Raw genomic sequence first — 20,586 nt, forward strand, 5'->3', positions numbered from 1 at the left:
TTGAGTCTTTAGTTCTCAATTTTATTTCTGTTTTTAAACAGCTTCTAACGGCTTGGAAATATCCCTAACAGCAAGGGCCTTGCCCCATGCAATCCAGGGGGCTCCCCTAGCAAGGCTGGGGTCCAGGCTCCAGTAACTCCCCCTCACCCACGTCAGCCATCAGGCCTATTTTCTCTCTTTCTCTGGAGACTTGGGACAGAAGAGGGTCTCCAGAGAGGGAAAATTGGGACTAAGGGATGGATGCTGCGTGGAAGGACTGAGCTCAGACACAGCTGCCTTTGTTAGTCTTAGGATATTTTGGGATTTGGTAGCATGCTCAGACAGACTGTGGGAGGGCGTAAAGAGGGGCTCCTGGACTCCTCTCTGGCCCCACGCATTTCTGGGCAGGGCCTACAGCACCCCTTCCTCTTGCCAGGCTTAGTGCACTGCCCTTATGGGCTGGGCAAATGGTAGCCTGCAGTAATCCAGCATGCCTTGCTGTGACCTGGTCAGTAAAGCTGCACTTTACTCCTGGCCTAGGCAGGGTAGGTGGGTCATCAGGAAGGGGATAACGATTCAGACCTGAGAATGCCCCACTGTCTCCTACCATAGGGCTTGGGACCCGCCTGTATCAACCCCTTACCAACTCTCACCTAAAGGGAATAATACAAGGGCATCTCTTTGTGAGGAGGAGCAAACCTGGGCATTTAAACCCTAAGCATGGGCAGAGCTAGGCCCCTGGTCAGAGACACCTCAATGCATGCACTAAAGCAGCAGGGGCAGCTCAGCCAGAGAGTAGGGGCCCACAGGGCTAGATCTACCCTCCCCCAAATCCTCTCCACACCCATGGTAACCATGGAAACATAACCTCCCCCCCTCCTGCCAGCTGCCTGGGTTTAGACAACCAGGCCTGGCCCACCTCCACCCAGCCAAGGCCTGAACTGACACCAGGCAGGCCAGAGTGGCCGCAGGAAGAACTGGGATTGGGCGATTTGGTGAGTCCAGGCTTCCAGCGCAGCTTGGGAGGACTACCACAGGAGCCTCCATGCCTTGCTGCCTGGGCTGGGGTCAGAGAGGGCTTCCTCAGCCAGCGGCGGGCCAGCAGAGCCAGCAGCATGGCTCGGGACGCCCTCTTCCTGTGGGCTAACAGCTACTGTGGGGCAGTAGCCCTTGCTGCAGAAGCAGCAGCCTCTGGCCCTCACTGACGGGGCTTTCTGGCTGCTGCTCCTCCTGCGCAGGCTGCTCAGCTAGCCCCCCAGGGCTGAGGATGTACCGATAGTCACTGGGGGTGCCCCCCATCGCCCCCACACCACTGCCATCCCCAGCCCCGCCGCTGGCCTGGTCCCTGCCAGGCAGCTCCAGGCGGCCTCCCTCCGCAGGCTCCTCGGCTCTCTCAAGGTTGATGTACAAGGGGTCCTGGCTGGTGGACAGCACTGACAGGTGGCCCAGGATGCTCTCCAGCTCCATCCGTAAGCATGTGAAGCTCGGGCGCTGCTTGGGGTCAGTGCTCCAGCACTGGTACATGAGCTCATACCTAGGCAGACAGAAGGGTATGGGGAGACAGTGAGGAGCCCAAAGGGGAAGCTGAGGCCCCTTAAACATACAGAACCAGGAGTTTGAAAACTTTTCTTTAACACACCCATATAAAGCACTTACTATGTATCAGGCACTCTTCTAAGTATTTTACATGTATTATTTAATTCGCACAAATAAATGTGTGAAATAAATGATCCCGATTTCACCAATGTGGAAACTGAGGCCGAGAGAGGTTAAAAACCTTGACTAAGGTCACACATGTAGAAGCAGGTAGAAAGTGAGGCTCCAAGAGTCCCTCCTATGTTATATTGGGAGGGGGCACTAGGAGTGTTTTGTCTCGCAGAACACAGCTTGGAGTCACTGTTATTTTAATGGGAAGGATTTGAATAGCCGCCCTTTGTCCTGAATCCTCACCCACTCAGGCAGACTTAAATCTTCATTGTTCACGGACACCTTTGAACCTAGAAAAGCTTCCAGCCCTCTCCCCCGGGCAGGAACACTTTTTACATACACATTCAGGAGCCTTACAGATTCCCTGAGGTCTTATCCCTGTTCCTGGGGAATGCCTCAGGCTTAAGGAAGAGAAAAAAAAAAAGAACTAACTGAAAGAGGCTGAGACCAGATCCAGGCAGCGCAAATGCCTGACTCCCTTGTGCCCACAACAGAAGCCCTAAATGCTCCCCACACACACTAGCCTTCCTGACAAGGGCCCCCAATGATGGGAGGAACGGTGCCAGACATCGAGGAGGCCATGGAAATGGTCGGGGCCATGAGTACGTGGCCAGGCTGGGATACATTGTCAAGGCTGTGCTAGGAGCCAACTGGCGCCTGTCCACCAGGCTGCCTGGTAGGAAGCCAGCGCCCGCCCTATTGACAACAGTAGCTCCAGCCTGGGAGGCAACTAAGTCGGGCCTGGTCCCCACTGCTCAGCAAAGCCTCTACAGCTCCAGATCTTCCTTGTGGCTACAGCCACAAGGAGACCTCGGAACCTGCCATGTCCTGAGCTGTGCTGAATAAGTAGGAGGTGTAAGGCCTGGCTAGTGCGCTCAGATTTCCCTCTGACACACAGTCCAGGCTCAGGGCACTTCAAGCTCACTGCCCTAGAGAAACAGGACTCCACCGTTCGGGCTGAGACTTCCTCTACCTGTCCATGTTTCTTGGACCTCTGGTGGTCCAACCCCACAGCAAGAAATAGGGAGCAGATTCCTTCACTGGATCAATGTGGATGCCGTCCTCCCGGTACTAGTGAAAAGGTCCTCCAGGGCGCCAGGGAAACTCTGGCTTGCACAGTGTGGGAAATAACACTAGAACAAATTCCATTTGGTGCCATGGTTAAAAGGCACACATTCCAAAATCACAGGGATCTAGGTTCACATCCCAACTCATCTACTTAATAGCTGTATGACCTTGGCCATGTTACTTAACCTCTTTAATCTCAGTTCCTCATCTACAAAACGGTGATGATGACAGACTTTTCCTAACAGGGTTAGAGGGGGATTACCTGAAAGAATGCCTGTAAAGTACCCAGCTAATGCTGGTAACACTGTCTTCCAGTCACGAGGGGCTCACAACACTCCCCTATTCAGTGGGTGTATCCCTACCCTGCCCTACTCCCAAAGGCTCCAGGCTCCCAGAAAGGAAAGAAGGCAGTTCCCTTCTCCCCAGGATCTTAGGTCTCTCCACTCCCTCAAGAGGAGGCCAACCTCCCGCCCCCAGTGCCCCCTCCTTGTCTAGCAAGGAATGTGATAGAGCAGCAGTTTTTTCTTGCCCTGATGCAGCCCTCTCTGAGGGGGAGGGAGGGCTCAGCCTAGGAGGTTTTCTTAGACTAGCTGGGGACTGAGAAGTAGCGGGGGTGGGAAGAAGGTGACAGAAACTTGCACTGTTGCTCAACCCTGTACCTTCTGCCCTCAGGGTTCCTGGTTCCTCCTGAAAACTGGAGAAAACATGTAAGAAAAGGTAGAACAAGAAACACAGGATGGGAAAGGGAGAGAGAAAGAAAACAGGAGGTGGCAGATAAAGAGGCAGTTTGGGGTCCCTCTAATGACAAGGACCAAAAAACAAAAGGTCCAATTGAGGTTCTGAGCTCCCAATGGACCAGCAGCTGTGCTGGCAGCCAGCACCTGAACCCCCAAATTCCTATTTCCTCCCAGAATCCCCCTCCCAGGGCACTCACACATCCTCTATACACTCTGGAGGCTGTTTCAGGCGGTTCCCGCCGATGAGGTAGTTGTAAATCTCAGCGTTCTCAATGCCAGCATATGGCGTCTGCCCACGCGTCATGATCTCCCACATGGTCACCCCGAAGGCCCACTGGGAAAGAAGCGAGGTTGGAGGGGAGATGTCATTAGGTTCCCTGAGCTGGGCAGAACCCTAAGACAAGCACATCTTAGAGCATAGAGGTGTTATAAGGGGGCAGCCAAAGCCCAGAGACCTGGCTAGGTCCCTGAGGATTCTAAAGGTCCACCCACGGTCCCTGAGGATTCCAAAGGTCCACCCACACACTGGGCCACACTGCTTTTGTTACCACCAGGCCTCACTGTGCTCCCCGGCTCACCACGTCACTGTGCACAGTATATAGGTTGTCAGCCAGGCTCTCCAGGGCCAGCCACTTGACGGGTAATTTGGAGGCACAGCCCTGGCGATAGTAGTCCCCGCTATAGATCTTCCGGGAGAGCCCAAAGTCAGCCACACACACTGTCATGTCTTCTGCCAGCCTGTGAGGGGTGTTGGAGGGTGGAGTCAGCCTTCCCCCATGCTGGCAGCCGTACTAAAATCAGAGTATCTTTGCTCCCCAGCTGTCCCCACGCACAGCAGATACAGTCCCAGGTGAGAACTGACCATTAGTCTTCCTGTCATTAGCTGCTCGTTCCCACCCAAGCCCTCCGGAATTCACATACATGCAATTCCGAGCAGCCAGGTCTCGGTGGATAAAGTTCCGGGAGCTCAGGTACTCCATGCCACAGGCAATGTCCACCATGAACCGGACCAGGGTCTGCAGGGGCAAGTTCTGGTGGGGCAGACAGAGCAAACTCAGGCTGGATCTGCCCACCCAGCCAGGGCAAGATGAATGGGGTTCCCTGGCCAGAAAGCCTAATGACTGTCCTTGGAATTAATGAAAGGAGGGGGATGGAGGGACTTCCCAAGACAAAGAAGCTTTGGCAGACCTGAGAGAGAGACAGCACCCAAGAGTCAAGGCACTCCTCATGTGGGATTCCACAGATCTCTTCTCTCAGAAAGGGCCCTTGCCCAGACTAAGATGCCCAGCAGGGCTCTGAGGGAGAAGGAAGCCTTCTAGCATAAAAAGGGTAAAACCCAGCCTGCCTCTTCCCAACCAGCTTGATCAGCCCTGCTCACCAAGCCAAATTCTCTCCCAGGGTCTTTGTCCCTTTCCAACTCCTGGCCATTCCACCCCAGGCACTCACAAAGGGATTCTCCCCAATCCGGGAGGCGAGCAGGAAGGCGTGCAGGTCCCCATGCTTCATGAAGGGCAAGATGACCATGGGGATAGGGAGACGGCCTTTGGCTCTGCTTCGGAGGCTCACCCCTGGGGACAAGGGAGAGTCAGAAGCAGGGCACATAAACGTCAAGAGACAGCTTAGGGGTCTGCGTGAGCCTCCCAACTGCTAGGTCCTACCTACCTCTAGCCCTGGCTCTGTTCCTTCTCCATAAGTCCACAGTGGCCTGGTGACTACTCAAGATTTGTCTGCCCCTAGATCTCTGGAGCATCTTCTTGTCCCCTCCTCCTCTGCCTCTGTTCAAATGGGCAGTCTTCATGTGCAGACCTTTGGTACAGGGCCTGCACACTAAATTCCTTACCTGAGTCTGATCAGATTTCAGCCAGGACTCTCCTTGCTATTTTGCTATCTGCTTATTCACCACGTTAAGTCCAAACTTCTCTCCCACAGGCTGCCCTCCCACCTTGGCGGAACACAGTTTTAGCTCTATTGTATATCTGCCTCCCCTAAGAAGGAGCTCACCAACAAGCTTGGCCACATGTGGGTGGTCAAATTCCTTCATGCAAGCCGCTTCCCTGAGGAATTCTTCAATGTCGCTGGAAGCAATGATGTCAGCTGGAAAAAAAGGAGAGAGGGAATGAGGGAGATATGCCCACAATTCTGATCCAAGACTCCTAGGCCTCGTCCTTCCTGGGCTTCCCAGGGGGTTCAGGAAACAGACTGGCATGAGCAGGAGAAACCCCCATGGAGTAGGGCTATCCAACAACCTCTCTGCTTGCTAATGGTCTTCCCTTTGGTTTAGATAGTCCAGAAGCTCAAGCAACCACAGCTTTAATCACCCTGAATGAGCTCAGAGGAGTCACTGCTGATGGCAGAGAGCAAAGGCTAGGGCACAAACTTGTGTGGGTTTATGCCTTTGAATTATTCACGGGGCACAGGCAGCATACTACTTAGTGATGAGTAACTCTTCTTGGAAAGTCTAAGGACCCAGCAGAGCCTGCTTCTGTATCAGTCACCCCTTCCACTCCTCACTCCATGTCTACTACTCTTCACTCACCTTTCAGCATCTTGACAGCCACTTTCACAAAGGAGCCATCCTCTTGCTTCAGCTGGGCCTCCCGCACTGAACCAAACTCTCCTAGGAACCGACCCAAATGACGGTGAGGCCACCTTGCCCTACTGCCTCCCACCCCCTTTCCTCCCAGGTGACCCTCCACAGGGACACAAATCACTAGACTCTGGGGACATTGCAGGAGGCTCCTTTGTCTGCAGCCAAAGGGAGTATGCTGGGAGTGCTCCTCAGTCCTCCTCATCCCCAGCCACCATTCCTCCAAACATCCCAAACTCAGGCATTTACAAATAGATCCTGTTTATAGGAGCTGCCCTAAATCTACACCCCCAAAGTGACAGGAGCAACCAAACACACCCAGATATGGCAAACTCCACTCCTGCCAATCACTATGCAGCCCCACACACCTTTGCCCAACATCCGGCCTAGGGTGAACTGCTGCTCTGGGATGAGCACATCCTCCAGTTTGTCCTTGAGTTCATCACTGATGCCCAAGCTGTCCACTGTGGGGAGAGGGGTGGTAAGAAAGGAGAGGGGCCTCTCCTGCTCCTGACTCGTACCCCAGGCTCCACCCTCAGTGCAGACATGAGCTTAGTTTAGCTCTCCCATAGCTGGGGTGGAGACATCCATGAGGGTAGATCTCTGTGTCTTTTCTACTACCGTGTGCTCAGGACTCATCAATGTTCAGACACACTGGTCAAATTAATGAGCTAGCAAAAAGAATGTAGTTAGGGGCTCTCTCCCTCTCTCTCTCAAAAATAAACAAATAAACATCAAAAAACAGGGTGGGTCAGTCAGTTAAGCCTGTGACTCTTGATTACAGCTCAGGTCATGATCTTACGGTGGGGGGATCAAGCCCCTCATAGATGGAGCCCTTTGTCAGGCTCAGGACTGGGTGTGGAGACTGCCTGGGATTCTTTCTGTTCCTCCTCAGCTCAGGTGAACTCTCTCCCTCTCTCTCAAAAATAAATAAATAAACATTAAAAAAGAAAGGAAGAAAAAAAGACAGTCCATTTTTCCTCCTATGATTCCCCACACTCACGTGTGGCTTCGATGCGCTCAGGCCTTTCCCGATTGAAGGACCGGGCTGCCCGGAAGTGAACGGCTGGCTCCCCCCGGGCCATGACACTGTCAAACGCTTGCCTAAGAAGAAACCCAGGACTTGGAATCAGCTCCAAGATCTACAGTCACCACTTGCTTCTCCCTCCATGTCCTTACCCCCTTACCCGAACCGTGTCTCCTTCCGCCTCTTTCGAAGCAGGATGAGGGCCAAGGCAGCAGCCGTCACTAGGGCTGTCAGCACACCCAGGACTACAGGCACCCAGGATGTACGGCTATGGGGAGGGCCCTGCTGGCCTGTGGGAGACAGGGGGAGTGGCATGAGCTAGGCTGACATAAGGGAGTCTCTTTAGAATTTTCCAGTGATGGCCATCTGGTCTGGTCAAGAGGTTCTCTTAAGTCAATAAAAGTCCCAAGTGGAAAGCAGCTCCGAAGGAAGACCCAAGAGTTCCTACCCTGTCAGTGATTGGCCCTGGCTATTAGGACTTAAAACTCGACCAGAGATTCCTATGGCAGGGGGAGGAGAATGACTTTTAGTTTAAATACCAACCCTGGCCTCAACTGCTGAGTCTTTGGGTCTATTAGAGGAAAGGTACTGCCAGTCTCCTTCCACCAGTCTAGGTTGCCCTTGAAAGCCTTGCTCCCCTGTGCCCTTCCCCTGCAGGCCTTACCTGCATGGTCATGAGAAGAGACCACCAGTGGCTGACTCCAAGGCCCACAGCCAACTGCATTGGAGACGCACACACGCACAGTCAGGTCCTTCTGGGGATCCCAGCCGGTCAAGTTGGCCCTGGTCCCCTCCACTGTCAGCTCACCCTGCAGCCAGGAAAAGCCCCCATTCCATACTTAAGTCTGAGGAAAAGGCCTCCAGCTGGGGCCTGAAAGTCAAAAAAAAGGTCTAGCTAGGAACACAGGAGGCAAGGGACACCGTGGGTTCAGGGGCTTCAGGAACACAACATGCTGGGAGTCATCACATTCCTGCTCCACGCTGCAGAGGCCTCTCCTGAACACAAACAAGGCTCAGTCCTGGCGGGCAGAGGTGGGGGATGGGAGGGAACTAGGCTTGGGATAAGATGGTCTTATCGGCACCCTCCCCTCCCCAATTGGTGCAGGAATGTGCTTCCTGCTTTACAAACAAAGCAGCCACCCACCGGATGCAATCCTAACTGGAGACACCATCCAATAAGGAGGGAAGAAGCCTGCAGGGGGAGGTGGGGAAAAGTGGACTCCCTCTCCCTCGGGTGGTGGGAGGCTGAGCCCACCAAAGTCCCCAGGCCCACCAAGGACGGCCATTCAGAAACTCTAAAGGCCTTAGAGCCCTGAGAGCTGACTCTGGTACACCTGAAGAATGGAAGTTTGTCTCCCCTTACCTGGGTGCCCCTTACCTGGGTTCCGTTGTCTTGAACCCAGGACAGTTTATAGGGTCCCAGGGGGCCTTCCAAAGGGCCCTCAGGGATCACTTCTTCCCACTCCAGGATGAGGCCTGAGTCTGTGCGGATGGCATGGAGGTTCTGAGGAGTGCTGGCTGGGGCTGTACCCGAAGAGAGAAGGCTACTAAGAGCCCTGCCCTTCCCACTATCACTATCCCATGCTGGCCTTTGGAACCAGCTCCCAAGAACTACACAGCTCAGAGAGCTACAGGTGGGGTTTAAAGCTTGCCTCCCAGTCCTGACTGCTCTCACTTTTAATCCTGTGGAGGACCAGTGAGTAAAGGCAGGACCCACAGCACCCTGCTAGGTACAGTGCTGCTCTTGGTTACTGCTTCAGGAGCATCCTTCACCACTTCCCCCTCAAAGCCCCACCAGCCTCTTTGCAATTGCTAAGAGAAATACAAGCAAGTTCCTATCATAGGATCTTTGCACTTGCTAAGCCCTCTTCTGCATTGATTTTCCCCCAGTGTGGCTCCTTCCTTATCATTCAAACCTCAGTCTCTTTACAGGGGTATGCCTGGACCACCCTGGGGCACTCTTCATCAATCTTTTCTGGTATTATCTGATCTTTTCTAATCTGCTTGTCTGTTCCACCCCCCTAGAACTAAAGCTGCATGGGAAGGGAGCTGGATTTATCTAGTTCATAGATATGCAGCAGACACTCAGTGTTTGCTGGATGAGGCAGGAACCTCTTTTTCGGGTAGCTTCTCTCTCAAGCAACCTCATTCAGAACTGGAGCCAACATCACCTCTTCCCCACTGGAGACCTGCCCAGCCACTTTGCTAAGTCCCTTACCTAGACCCTTTGTCCGGAAGGGCACCCAGTCAGCATATGGAGAAGGCCCCAAGGCGTTGGCACAGCGCACCCTGAGACTGTAGTTGGTGGCAGGTGCCAGGTCCCGGAGCAGGCAGGTAAAAGGTGGCACAGGGACCACAACAGCCAGGACTTCCCAGTCTCCTGGTGCCTGTGTCACCTACAGAAAAGCAGCAAAGTAACGAGGGAGAGAGCAGAGATAGAAAATGGGATTGTGGCATAGGCATGGGGGGTGGGGGATCTTGCGTTAATGACTCCTCTAAGCCTATCAGCAAACACTTGCAACCCACCCCCTCCCACCACCCACCACTCCAATAACACACCAGGTTCCACATCTCCATGCATTTGCAAATGCTGTTCCTTTGCTTGGAATGATCTTGCTCGCTCTTCCTAGGAAAGTCCAACTCATCTTTTAAAATTGAGTGCAAATACCACTTTTTCTGTCAAAGACTTTCTCATCTACTCCAGAAAACTCATGCCCTTTTATGCTCGGTTCATAATTGGGTTATAAGAGTTACCATGTATTGTAACCAGTGCAAAGTCTCAGTTTCTCAAGGGCAGAGTAACTGAGAGCCTAGGGGCACCATGAACCAAGACTTCACCTTACATTTTGGGGGCCCAGGGCAAGAGTACAAATGGAGACCCATGTACCATGGGGCTAAATATTTAAATGTTATAAATCAGCTAACAAATTATTAAATAAAATATTCCCTGTCTTCGTATATTGACAAATAAAGCTTCCCAACAACCTGGAAGGTCAGGTTTGCATTTATAAACCTCTGATTCCTTGAATTCCCAAGCCAGAATGTGGTGGCACAAGAAGACGAAGCCTCCGAGCCAAGGGTCTGTACCGAGAGGAACATCAGATGCCCGGGTGTGGACAATGTTGCCTGCATACCCATCCCCCACAATGGCTGCCCTTTGGACTTAGAGGTGCACAAACCAAAGATGGGCCAGGCCCTGGAAGCAGACTGGGGACCATAAGGCAAGACATCCCTAGTATCTAGAATATGGTGTAGTGTGGCAGTTGGGGAAAGGGAAGGGGGTGTCCTCATGATCTAGATAGGCATATCCCCTTGGCTCTACAGACTCCTTGCCCAGGGGCAAGGGGTGCAGCCAAAGAAGGGCCACAGTGGCATCCTCTAAATGGTATAGACCAGAGTAGCAGGGACCTCTCCTGCCAGGGGCAGGGGACTGCCTGGAACAGTTTCAAAGTGTTCATTAAATACCTTTGAGTAAACAGATGAAAATAAGGCTTCATGCATTGCTTCTTGTTTTTGTTATTACCTTACCCAGATTTTCCACTCTCTGGTGTTTAGAACCCCTCAGATCCCCTTGTTCTCTTTGGCATGAGTCAGGGGGTGGGGCATAAGGGTACAGGTATCAGCTAAATCAAAGGTTTGGGTTTTTGCCGACATAAGAAAAATCCTTCCAGGCATCCCAAATCTGCTCTAGTGATCTGCTTTCCAGCCTGAAGAATGTACGGGTTAGAGCCAACTTGCCAAGTCACTTGGTTGCCAGAGTACCCTATAATAAGGGACAGTGGGTTGAGTTGTTCCTGGTAAGACAGCAACACCTGAACAGGGCTAGAAACCAAGTCCTATGGGCAAATGTAGGTAAAAGTGATACCACCGTAAACAAAGTGCCACCAAGGCAGCCACAGAACGAACATGGCCAGGAGAGTCTGTCCTCGCTCTCAGCCTACCTGGACCGTACATGATTGGAGCAGGGCCAGGCCATCAGCACCTGGTGTCCAGGCCACACTAGCATTGCTGCTGGAGAGCTTTGTCACTGTGATGTTGAAGGGGGCTGCGGGCAGTGCTGTGGACAGGGAGTGAGAGTCAGTGCCCTGGAGTTCAGTGCCCAGCAAGGATATGAGAAAGCAGAAGGCATGGGAGTCAAGCCTTGAGTCCCTCCCTAAGGTCTGGAGTTTCCCCCAACCTAACGATGGCTACTCAGCACTCCCAGGACCACAGTAATATACAAGCCAAGCAACCAGTAAGGGATACCTGCTCATACCCAGGAGGGTGCGTTGGCTGGGGAGAGAGGTCGCCTCTCTATGAATCAGGGGCCCTGTCTGACCAAGGAATAAGGTAAGACAGTGGGTGCATGTGGGGACAGTGCCTCCGCCTTGAGAGATACAAATGAGAAGCTGTCCCTGCAGCCATAAGCCATTCCTCCACACACTGGCTCTCTCCCTCCCTTTTCCCTCCCTTTGTGCATAGCAACCCTTTGGATCTCCTCTATGAACCTGCTAGGCTGTTTTCCCCAGCCCCATTCCCTCCACAGGGGCTGGCAGAAGCAAGGTTGGGCATGAGCCTTGACCATCTCCTGCTCGCTCCCTCTCTCCCTCCCTCGCAAGGACTCTGCTTCGTGATGGGAAATCTGCTGTGACGTCAGGTTTCTATTCTCATCTCAGCCACGGCAGGGTCTCAGGTGCCCTCACTAGGGATGGAGCTCTGCCAATTAACCCCTCATCCCTCAGATCCCAGCAGGGCTGCGGGAAGCTAGAACACCAAATGACTGTAACTTCATTAGCTGGCTGAGAACGCCCCTGACTCGCCCACTCTACTTCCCTCCCTCCCTCCCCCCCACCAGTCCTCCTGCCAGTCTTCCTACCTTGAAGGCGAACGGTGGCTGGGCGAGAAGAGGCCAGGCCTTTAAGGTTGTGAGCTTCACAGGAGAACACTGTGCTCTGGGTCACCCCTGAGGCCAGAAAACCTCAGTCAGCACCCCCCAAGCAGCAACTTGCATTTATTCTGGGACCAGGGAAGGGGGATATGTAGGCTCTGGATCTGAGTATCCTAGAAGTCCCTCAAGCCAGAGGGAAGGGCTAAACAATGGGATATGTTGGAAACAAAGGGACTTTGGAATCTAATGCGCCTGGATTATAAACCCCAATGGATATAAACCCCATATTCTGGATATAAACCCCAATGCTGGGGCTCTGTCTTCTCATCTCCCAAATGGGAGAATTGTGAGAACCAAATGACGTAACACACATAAATTGCATGGCACAGTGAACACTTGAGGAATGTTCTACTACTCCCCCCCTACCTTAATCCCACCTCCTGAAGATAGCACAAAGCTCCCTCCCTTTTCTGTTCACTCCTTTATTGCACATTCCAGAGCCCTTCTTTATTTGCTCTATGCAGTATCATTGTTACATTTGCAGATTCTTTGCCTTGCAATAGTTCTCAGTTCTTTATGCATGTGTCTTGTCTCCCCAATTACACTAATTCCTTGGGGGCTGGACTGATGGCTTCTATTTCTTTTGTATTCCCTAGATCCCCCGTGGTGCCTAGCACAGTGTGACGTGTGGAGCAGGAGTTCAGTGAGTGCTTATTATCAGGCTAGCTGTCTGAGGTCCCAACCACATACATCTGGAGAAAACTGAACCCAAACTTCCCTCTAACCTGCTCCAGCCCAGCACCTCCTGATCAGGTCCCGCAGCCCACCTCTTCTCAAGATTCATATCGCTAGGGCACTTGGCACAACAGAACCTGTCCCTCCCACCTTCCAGTGTGTGAGACCAAGCTCAGATTCCCAACTTTTTTGGTCAGTTCAAGCCTCAACCAGGAACTTTAGCTTTATTTCACAGATAAGTGAACCTCACGAGCCTCAGTATGTGTGTGAGGATCTTGGGGTCCAGGTGGGTGTGCATTACTGCTTTGGGTGTATCTGTGTGGAGGTATGGATAAATATAGTTATTTGAGAAAATGTCTAGAAATTTCTGGAAAGGGCCATTAGGAGAGGCGGCTCCTGTATCTTTGTGCTGCCACCCCCCACCTTTCCTTCTCCCTGCCATTCCCCACTCTGCAGCCCTAGACTCTTGTCTTCTAGGCAAGTCTGCCAGACACTCCTCCTAGTTCTGCGTGGGCTGGTTCCTGGCTCCTTCCCTTCGGAGGGGTGGGGGGAATGGGTGGCCCTGGTTCCACACGATTCCATCTCCCAGGGCCAGCTGTGCATGGCCTGGACTACTGTGAAGGACAGGAAGAGGCTCCAGCACCCTCCAAACACACCCAGCAAGATCACCACTAATCGGCCCATCTGCCAGCCTAGCACACCTGACTCAATGAGCTTAGTAATGGTGCAGGTCAGGTACCCAGGCACTGGGGTGTTTTATGGACACTCACAATACCATACCTGGTGATTTACACAGATTTGAACTCTGCCAGCCTCACCACCCCTGCTCAAAGCCCCTCCTGATGCTGCTCACCTGTTACATTTAAAACAGAAGGAGAGGGAGCAGGTCCCCCAACCTTTGTGCCTCCTCTCCACCAGACAATGGTAACAGGTTCAGGGGGACCCACGGCCTCACAAGACAGCTGGAAAGGGGCATTGGGTGGCACTGCCAGATCTTTTGGCTCCACAGTGAAAAATGGCACACCTAAGGAGAAAGGGGGGTGGGGGTGGGGAATGAGCCTTGCCACCTCTCAGTTTTCAACCACCCCAAACCACAAGTTTGCTACCATTTGTAGCCCTCTATGCAGAAGGTCCCACAGGCCCTCATGATTGGGTCAACTGCAGAACAGGCCATCTAGCTGGAGAGGGAGCTTCTCTTCTTTGGGCACCTTAGGAATATACTTTATGCTCTCCTCTTGGGCATGGGAGCTTCTCTCTTCCCAGACCTGCTCTGACAGCCCTTCTCAGAGCAAGGGAGGAGGCAGAGGGTGGGGAGTGGGGGAGGGCCAGAAAGGGAGGGGGAGTGGGCGGAAGCTTTAGCAGAGTTCTGCTGGCAGGCCCCAGATCCCGTTCAGGGCCCTTTGTTACTTTCTTAGTCACTTTGTTTTCCTGGGCTGAACAGCTCTGAGCTCCCGCAGCTGCAGATCCTTCCTCCCCTCCCCCATCCCTCCTGGCCTGGCCACTTGGCAAAACAGGGTCCAGGCCCAAATGGGTGGTTGAGGCTTGTTGCTCAGACAACTGAAACTGACTGCACCCCATAGGTTGTAAGTCCTAGTTGCCCCCTTGGCTCTGAAATACCCAGATTCCAATGGGTATGGTGTTCCAATGTCTGGGGAAGGCCTGGAGCCTGGTCAGTCAGGCCCCAGAGGGAGTTGGGCAGCTCAGCTTCCACCAAGCTTTCTTCTGCAGAGGTGTGGTCACTAGCAGACAGCACCTGCTCCAGGCCAACATGCGCACCTGTGTTCCTGCCTCCTCACCTTCTACCGTGAGCCACACTGGCTGGGAGGTCTCGGTTTCTCCCCCATCCTCCACCTGGCACCAGTACCGGCCTGCATCAGAGCGCTCCACTGACTTCAGGCTGTGGAAACAGGACACCAGGCTCGCCTCCCAGGGTCAAGAGGGGAAGCTGTGCTGAGCAGACTCAGTGGTTCAGCCTGCCCCCACTTCTGGATGTTTCCAAACAATGCCGAGAAAAAAAAAACAAAAACAACCCAGACCTCTGGACAGCAGCATTGCCCCAGTTCCCAAGCCCCCCCATAAAGCATAACCTGCCCCCAGGCTGGCATGCCACACCTTCCCCCACAGTCCTGCACCTGAGGAAGCCAATCCAGTGCTGCTCACTGACTGGGATGTACACCTGATCCACACTCTGGACCACAGCCCCGTCCTTCACCCACTGTATCTCAGGCTCCTCCATTCCCTCCACACTGCAGTTGAGCTTCACCGGCTGCCCCTGAGATACTGTCAGCTTCACCGGGGCTCCCATGAGCTTCAGGCCTGAGATGTGGGAAGGAGAAGGTGTCAGTATGCTTGAGAGGGACCCTGTCTCTGGAAATATCACCTATTCTCTTCCAGAACGTAATTTCTGGGTCGGAGGGCTCATTCTCAGCTAATGGTCAAGAAAATAGATGTTGGACAGGGTGGGAAGGAAGGTGGCCTGGGCCTTGTCTGGGGACAGGAACATGACAAGCTCTCCAGGCACCATTTCTGCCACTGCCAAGTTCCCCCCAGCTCTAAGATAGTTACCTCTTCCGCATACTTCGCTACTGGGCAATGTTAAGTTCAAGCCCAAACACCAGAAGGAAGACAAGCCAGGCTGAAAAGGTGGGGCATTCTTATACACCTGGGGCAGAGTACTGCCCTGAGAATGACTGCTGCACCCATCTAGTGCAACAGGCGGCCAGCTCTCTGCCCAAGGTCTCAGGCCAGAACTCACACTGCTGCTGGCACCCCCCTACCTCACCCCGCATACCACCTTGGCAAATGAAAGGAGGCTGAGGAAGAGAAGGAGGGGGTGCTCCCCTGAAGTGGAGAACATATGGCTACAGAACCACGTCAGATCAAACACATGGCAGCCTTCCTGGCAGCCACCCGCTCTATTAATACCTGAATGTGTGCAGGGGCGGGTGCTAGGGAGGTAGGAGGTAGAAGGGAGGGGAGAGGCCCTGAACAGGGAGTCCAAGACCCCTGAGCTACTGTCACACCAACAGGAGCCACCCTGTGGAGCACTACCTTCTGCAGGCATCCACACACACAAGCGCGTGCACACACACACACACACACACACACACACACACACACCTCCTGGTCTTCTGGTATGTTTTTAAGCAGAGAGGGGCAGGTGAACTATCCACATAGCTGAATCCAGTCCTGCTTCTTCCTACCCTTTGCTGCGCAACTCTAGGCAAATTCCTGGGCTCCCTAATTCTGAGATCTACCCTTTCAGCTTGTAAATACTTGTCACTCTTCCCCTTCCCTTCTCTGAGAATCTGATATACCAGGGAGTGCTGTCTCAAAACAAGGTGCCAGCTCCATGGCTGCTACTTTAGCCTGTGTCACAGGGCCAGTCACAGGGCAAGGAGGGATAACCTCACACCCCATACACACCCAACAGTCCCAGAGGGGTGTAGTGTGAACTTGGAGATGCAGAGTGCTGTGAGGAGCACTCCCACAACCGGCAAATGCCTCAGTGGCCATGTGGGAACAGGAGGCTAACCCCCACAAAGACCAGCAACCTTCCTCCAACCTATCCTCTCCAACAATCCCCGCTTCAGGAAGGTTTGAGTGGGTACAGGACCTAGAGTATGTACAGATGTTTTCTGTGACCGGGCACCCTCACAGCCCCTGCACCCTCAATGGTGCAGGTGTGCCTCCTGGCTGTTCAGTCCAGCTCCAGTGGTTTCAGAGTGGGACCTTCGTGTGTAGGGTGGACAGAATTGGGGTCTCCAGGACTGGGAGCGGAGAGTAAACATCTAGGTACGTCGAGGCGGGAAAATCCAGTCCCGAACACCCCCCTCTGACCACTCAGCCCACAGCCCCACTCCTTTCCCTTCCACCCGAAGAGCACCGGACGCCAGAAAGTTGGGGGTGGGGCCCCGGCCCGAGAGCCGGCAGCGGACCCCGCGCAGAGCCGCCCCCCCCCCCCCGGCGTTGCCCCCAATCTCGGCCTTCCAGCTCCGGTCCCACCACCCAACTCTCCGGCCCGCCCAGGCCCGGGGCTCGCTCGGCTGCGGTTCCTCGGCGCCCACCCGGCCGCGCCCCTCCGCAGCCCCCAGCGTTCCGCCGCCTCCCGACCAACCCCTACCTGCGGCCGCGGGCTCAGCGAGCAGCAGAGCGGCCAGACTCGCCAGCAGAAGCAGCGGCGGCGGCGGCGGCGGCGGCAGCGGCGGGAGCCCCAGCCGCCCCATGCTCCGCCTCAGCGCCATCGGCGGCGACGCCGCACCATGCCGGGCCCGGCCCGCGAGCGACAAGGGAGGAGAGAGGAGGGAGGAGGCACGGAGGAGGAGGGACGAGAGAGGAGGGCCGCGGGAGGGGCGGGGGCCGGTCCGGGGGCGGCGCTGGGGCCCGCGCCTCCGAGACCCGCGCGCGCAGCGAGTCTCGGCGGCCGCCGTCAGCAGCGCGGGGTCCCCGGGGCCGCTGATGGGCCACCGCGCTCCTTCCACAGCCGTCGCCGCCGTCGCCGCCGCCGCTGATTCATGTTCTCCGAGCCGCCGCCTCCTCCCCAACCAGCCCGCCCGCAAGCCTGAGCTCGTACCGCCCCCCCGCGGAGCCTCGGGCGGCTCGCTCCGAGCGCCCACCCTGCTGCCGCCTTCCCGGCCCGCGGCCCGCCCGCGGGCCTCCCCTACCGCGGCGGCACCCCGGGCCAGCTTGCCCAGTGCCGACCCGAGGATCTGCTGGTGCCCGGGTGGCGCAGCCAGCCACGCCCCTCCTTTCCCTAAACACACTCCAGCATCGTTTCAAACCTAGCACTCCTGATCCTGCCGTCAAACCTCGCTCGAGCCTCTACCGCACCCCAATTTTTTGTCCAGGCTCTGATGCCGGAACCTCGTCCCCCTTCTCAGGACATAAAGCGTCTCAGTCCCCTAGATTCCCAACCATCAGAGCCCCGAAATCGTGACTCAAGGCTTCCCCCACTGCACTAACACCCCTTCGTGCTTCTTTCTTGAGGCTTTCACCCAAATTTCCCTTTTCCGTGCGCCATTTCCCACCCCTTTATCTCCAAGATCTTGAGCCTTGGGTCTCGAGTTTTCCAAGATCTTTTTGGTAATCCTCAGGTTTCATCTGACATCCCCATTGCTACTCTACATAGGCCAAAGCCCAATGGCCCATATCTTTTAGGGCTGTCATTCTTCCTAGTTGCTTCCTCTGCTTCTATCCCCCATTCCCTAGGACATGGTGTGGAAGTTGGCTACGTCCTCACAGAATCCAATAAAACATTAGCTATTATTAGTAGACCACCTTGCACACAATAGGCATTCCATAAAGAAACAGACAGATGTCTGTTAAATTAATTCATAATTGCCTCAGAGCTTGGCCTGCCCCACAACCAGTTATCACGGGGGGATGGCTGTGCTCAAAGACATCCTGTCAGGAAGATACACAGCTGATTCCAAATGCAGCCTACCAAGAGTTTCCCTCCCCTTGCCCTTGCCTCTACCTGTCCCCTGGAGATTACTCCAGAGGGCCCTTCCAGAAGTGCTGGGTAAAGAGGAAGGACAAACCACTTAGCCTCCTGTTTCCCATAGCCACACTGGATCTTATCAGGGATTCTCCTGAGCAGCAGGGGCCTGCCTCTTCCTCCACTTGGCCCCATCAGTGCTTGCTTATTAATTATACTAATGACAACAACAACAGCAGTGCGGGTGGCAGCCTCAGACCCAGCTGGGGGCGCCCCCAGGTGGCAACACAGGGAGAGATTCCAGAAGGGCTGTCAGACTTGGTAGGGGCCTCAAGTCTGGTTTAGCTGAGCACTCTGCCAAATTTCTTGCGTACTGTGGGTGGGCTTCAGGACCTTTCTTAAAGGAAAAGACTTGCTCCATTCCAGAATCCACAGCTTCTGAGTTTGGGCTGAGTTGGATCAGGGTAGGCAGACAACAGTCTGGAGCTGAAGCCAGGTTCGCCAGGGCCATGCAACTGTGGCAAAGTGGCTGCAAGACTGCAGTACAGTGGCTGCTGCAGCTCTACGCTTAAGCACTTGTCACTGCTTGAGGCCATCTCCCCCACCTCTCCTCTCTCCAGGGGATTTCAAGTTTCCCGTGAAAGGCAGCCTCCTCCTATTGACTCTGTTTGACATTGGAAATAACTCTCCTAGAGGATGTTGAACCTAGAGCCCAAACCCAACCTTCCACTTTCTTTTCTCCCCTCATTTCCTCCCCATCATTTCCTGAACTCTGACAGGGAATCCCAGCCTAAGGACCATCCTTTCCCATCAGTCAAAATAGGCTTCCTGGATATGTCATGGATGCCACTGCATTCTGTACTCACAGCCTTCACAAACTTCCTATCTCAGCTGTAGGCCTCAGACACATCTCGGTCACCCTGGGGCAGCATACTTTCCATGTGGGGCCAGGAGCCCTGAGTCCCTGCTTCCTCTATACCCGCTTTTGAATCCTTATCAATTCTTAGTATTTCTATTTACAAGGTAGGGGGTACTGTGGGGTCTTGGTCTTCTGACTTGCCAGCTCCCACATAGAGTGCTTGCTTTCCTGAGCCCTCGAAACCCATTTTTCTTACCTATCTACCCCATCTCTCTCTCTCTATGTATCTCTGTCTCTCTCTCTTTCTGGCATGGAACATGCTTAAAGGGTATGTGAGCAGGTGTGATTTTGTGGAAGAAGTGTGTAGGTGGGTAAGAGGGTGTGCATTGTGATGTACGAGGGAGGGTGTGCATTTGTGCAAACTCTAAATGTGACTGACACTTTGTGGGTGGATGGGGAGAAAATGTGTGTGTGTGTGTGTGTGTGAGTGTGTGTGTGTGTGTCTGAAGGAGGTTGGCTGCCTGTGCAAATTCATGCCTGCAAAATCTCCCTTCCTTTCATAAATGCATTGCTTCGAATGAAACTAATCAAATCAACAGGAAATGTATTTGACATAATGCAGGAGCAGCTGTCCCAAGAGTTCCTGTCCTCAGAACAGTACCAAAGCCAGCTCTGATCTATCCCAGGGGAGTAAGAAGGGGATACAGGGAGAGGAAAGGCCAGCAGCAACCCATTATTATGGATGGAGCTAGGTTGGGCCATGGCATCTCCCTACTTAGGTGAAGTAAGTATCTGCCCACTCTGCCTTTTATGATCCAGGACTGCTCAAGGAGGCCAGGGATAGATAGAGAGGACACAGACAAACCTGGAAATAAAAATAAAAACGATCTGCCCATAGTAGCAGAACTCCCTGATGGCAATTTCCAGCAGTTTCAGGAAGCACCTGCTTCAGCTTCTTTTTCAGAGTTAGGACCTTCCTGTCCTCCCTACTCAGGCAAGAGTGGGTGGACCAAGAAGTAACCAAGGTGAGCGATGGGGTCAAGGTAGTCTCACTGCCCTGTGACCAAGGACCCATTATTTCCCAGCTACTAAGAAAGAATGGATCCTTGGGACCCATTGAGAGTTGGGAAATTCCACTTAGGGAATGGGAAGTCGAAGACTGTGCTCTCCATCACCTTAGAGAAGGCAGGGAAGGAATCCACTCCAGGGCTTGGAGGAAAACTGCCTGCAGGTGTGAAGCCAGTTGCGCCTGCAAAACACCCCTTGCCTGAAGCTCCTGAGTCAGAAACAGTGCCATTCCTTGCCCAGCTGAAGATGAAACAGAAAGGTAAATCCCTAGGAGAGACCAAACTTGGATGTAGAGTCACAGAGGGACTTTCAAATGGTCAGTTTTTCCCCAAAAGCAAACTTAGGAGGTAGGAGAGAGCAATAAGTTTGAGGTTTCTGAAACAGCAGGTGGGTCTAAACGTGTGGAAGAAAAAATTTGTCCTCTTCAAAATTTCATCTAGGGAATGGGGTGCCTGGGTGGCTCAGTTGGTTAAGCGTCTGACTTCGGCTCCGGTCATGATCTCAGGGTCCGTGAG

General features: G+C 53.8%; 1 protein-coding gene across 1 annotated transcript; it reads right to left on the reverse strand.

The window, feature by feature from the left end:
* Window positions 1-16,966, reverse strand: TYRO3 (TYRO3 protein tyrosine kinase). The gene is made up of 19 exons (XM_030318436.1): window positions 16,831-16,966; window positions 14,840-15,023; window positions 14,504-14,604; window positions 13,561-13,731; window positions 11,961-12,047; window positions 11,047-11,162; window positions 9,324-9,501; window positions 8,484-8,629; window positions 7,770-7,914; window positions 7,266-7,395; window positions 7,082-7,182; window positions 6,447-6,542; window positions 6,028-6,108; window positions 5,493-5,585; window positions 4,938-5,059; window positions 4,413-4,522; window positions 4,070-4,229; window positions 3,689-3,825; window positions 1-1,513 (listed from the first exon to the last, which is right to left on the reverse strand). Exons 1-19 carry the CDS (start codon window positions 16,949-16,951, stop codon window positions 1,123-1,125), a joined length of 2,670 nt encoding a protein of 889 aa, XP_030174296.1. The 5' UTR covers window positions 16,952-16,966; the 3' UTR covers window positions 1-1,122.
* Between the last annotated feature and the right edge of the window lie 3,620 nt (window positions 16,967-20,586).

Source organism: Lynx canadensis, chromosome B3, assembly GCF_007474595.2.
Source record: "Lynx canadensis isolate LIC74 chromosome B3, mLynCan4.pri.v2, whole genome shotgun sequence".
Lineage (NCBI taxonomy): Eukaryota > Metazoa > Chordata > Mammalia > Carnivora > Felidae > Lynx > Lynx canadensis.

Coding starts and splice junctions, on each gene's coding strand:
- TYRO3 (XM_030318436.1), bottom strand. CDS start 16,951: ATGGCGCTGAGGCGGAGCATGGGGCGGCTGGGGCTCCCGCCGCTGCCG. Junction 8,630..9,323: donor CTTCCGGACAAAGGGTCTAG/GTAAGGGACTTA, acceptor CTTCGGGTACAG/CCCCAGCCAGCACTCCTCAG. Junction 7,915..8,483: donor TTCAAGACAACGGAACCCAG/GTAAGGGGCACC, acceptor TCCTGGCTGCAG/GGTGAGCTGACAGTGGAGGG.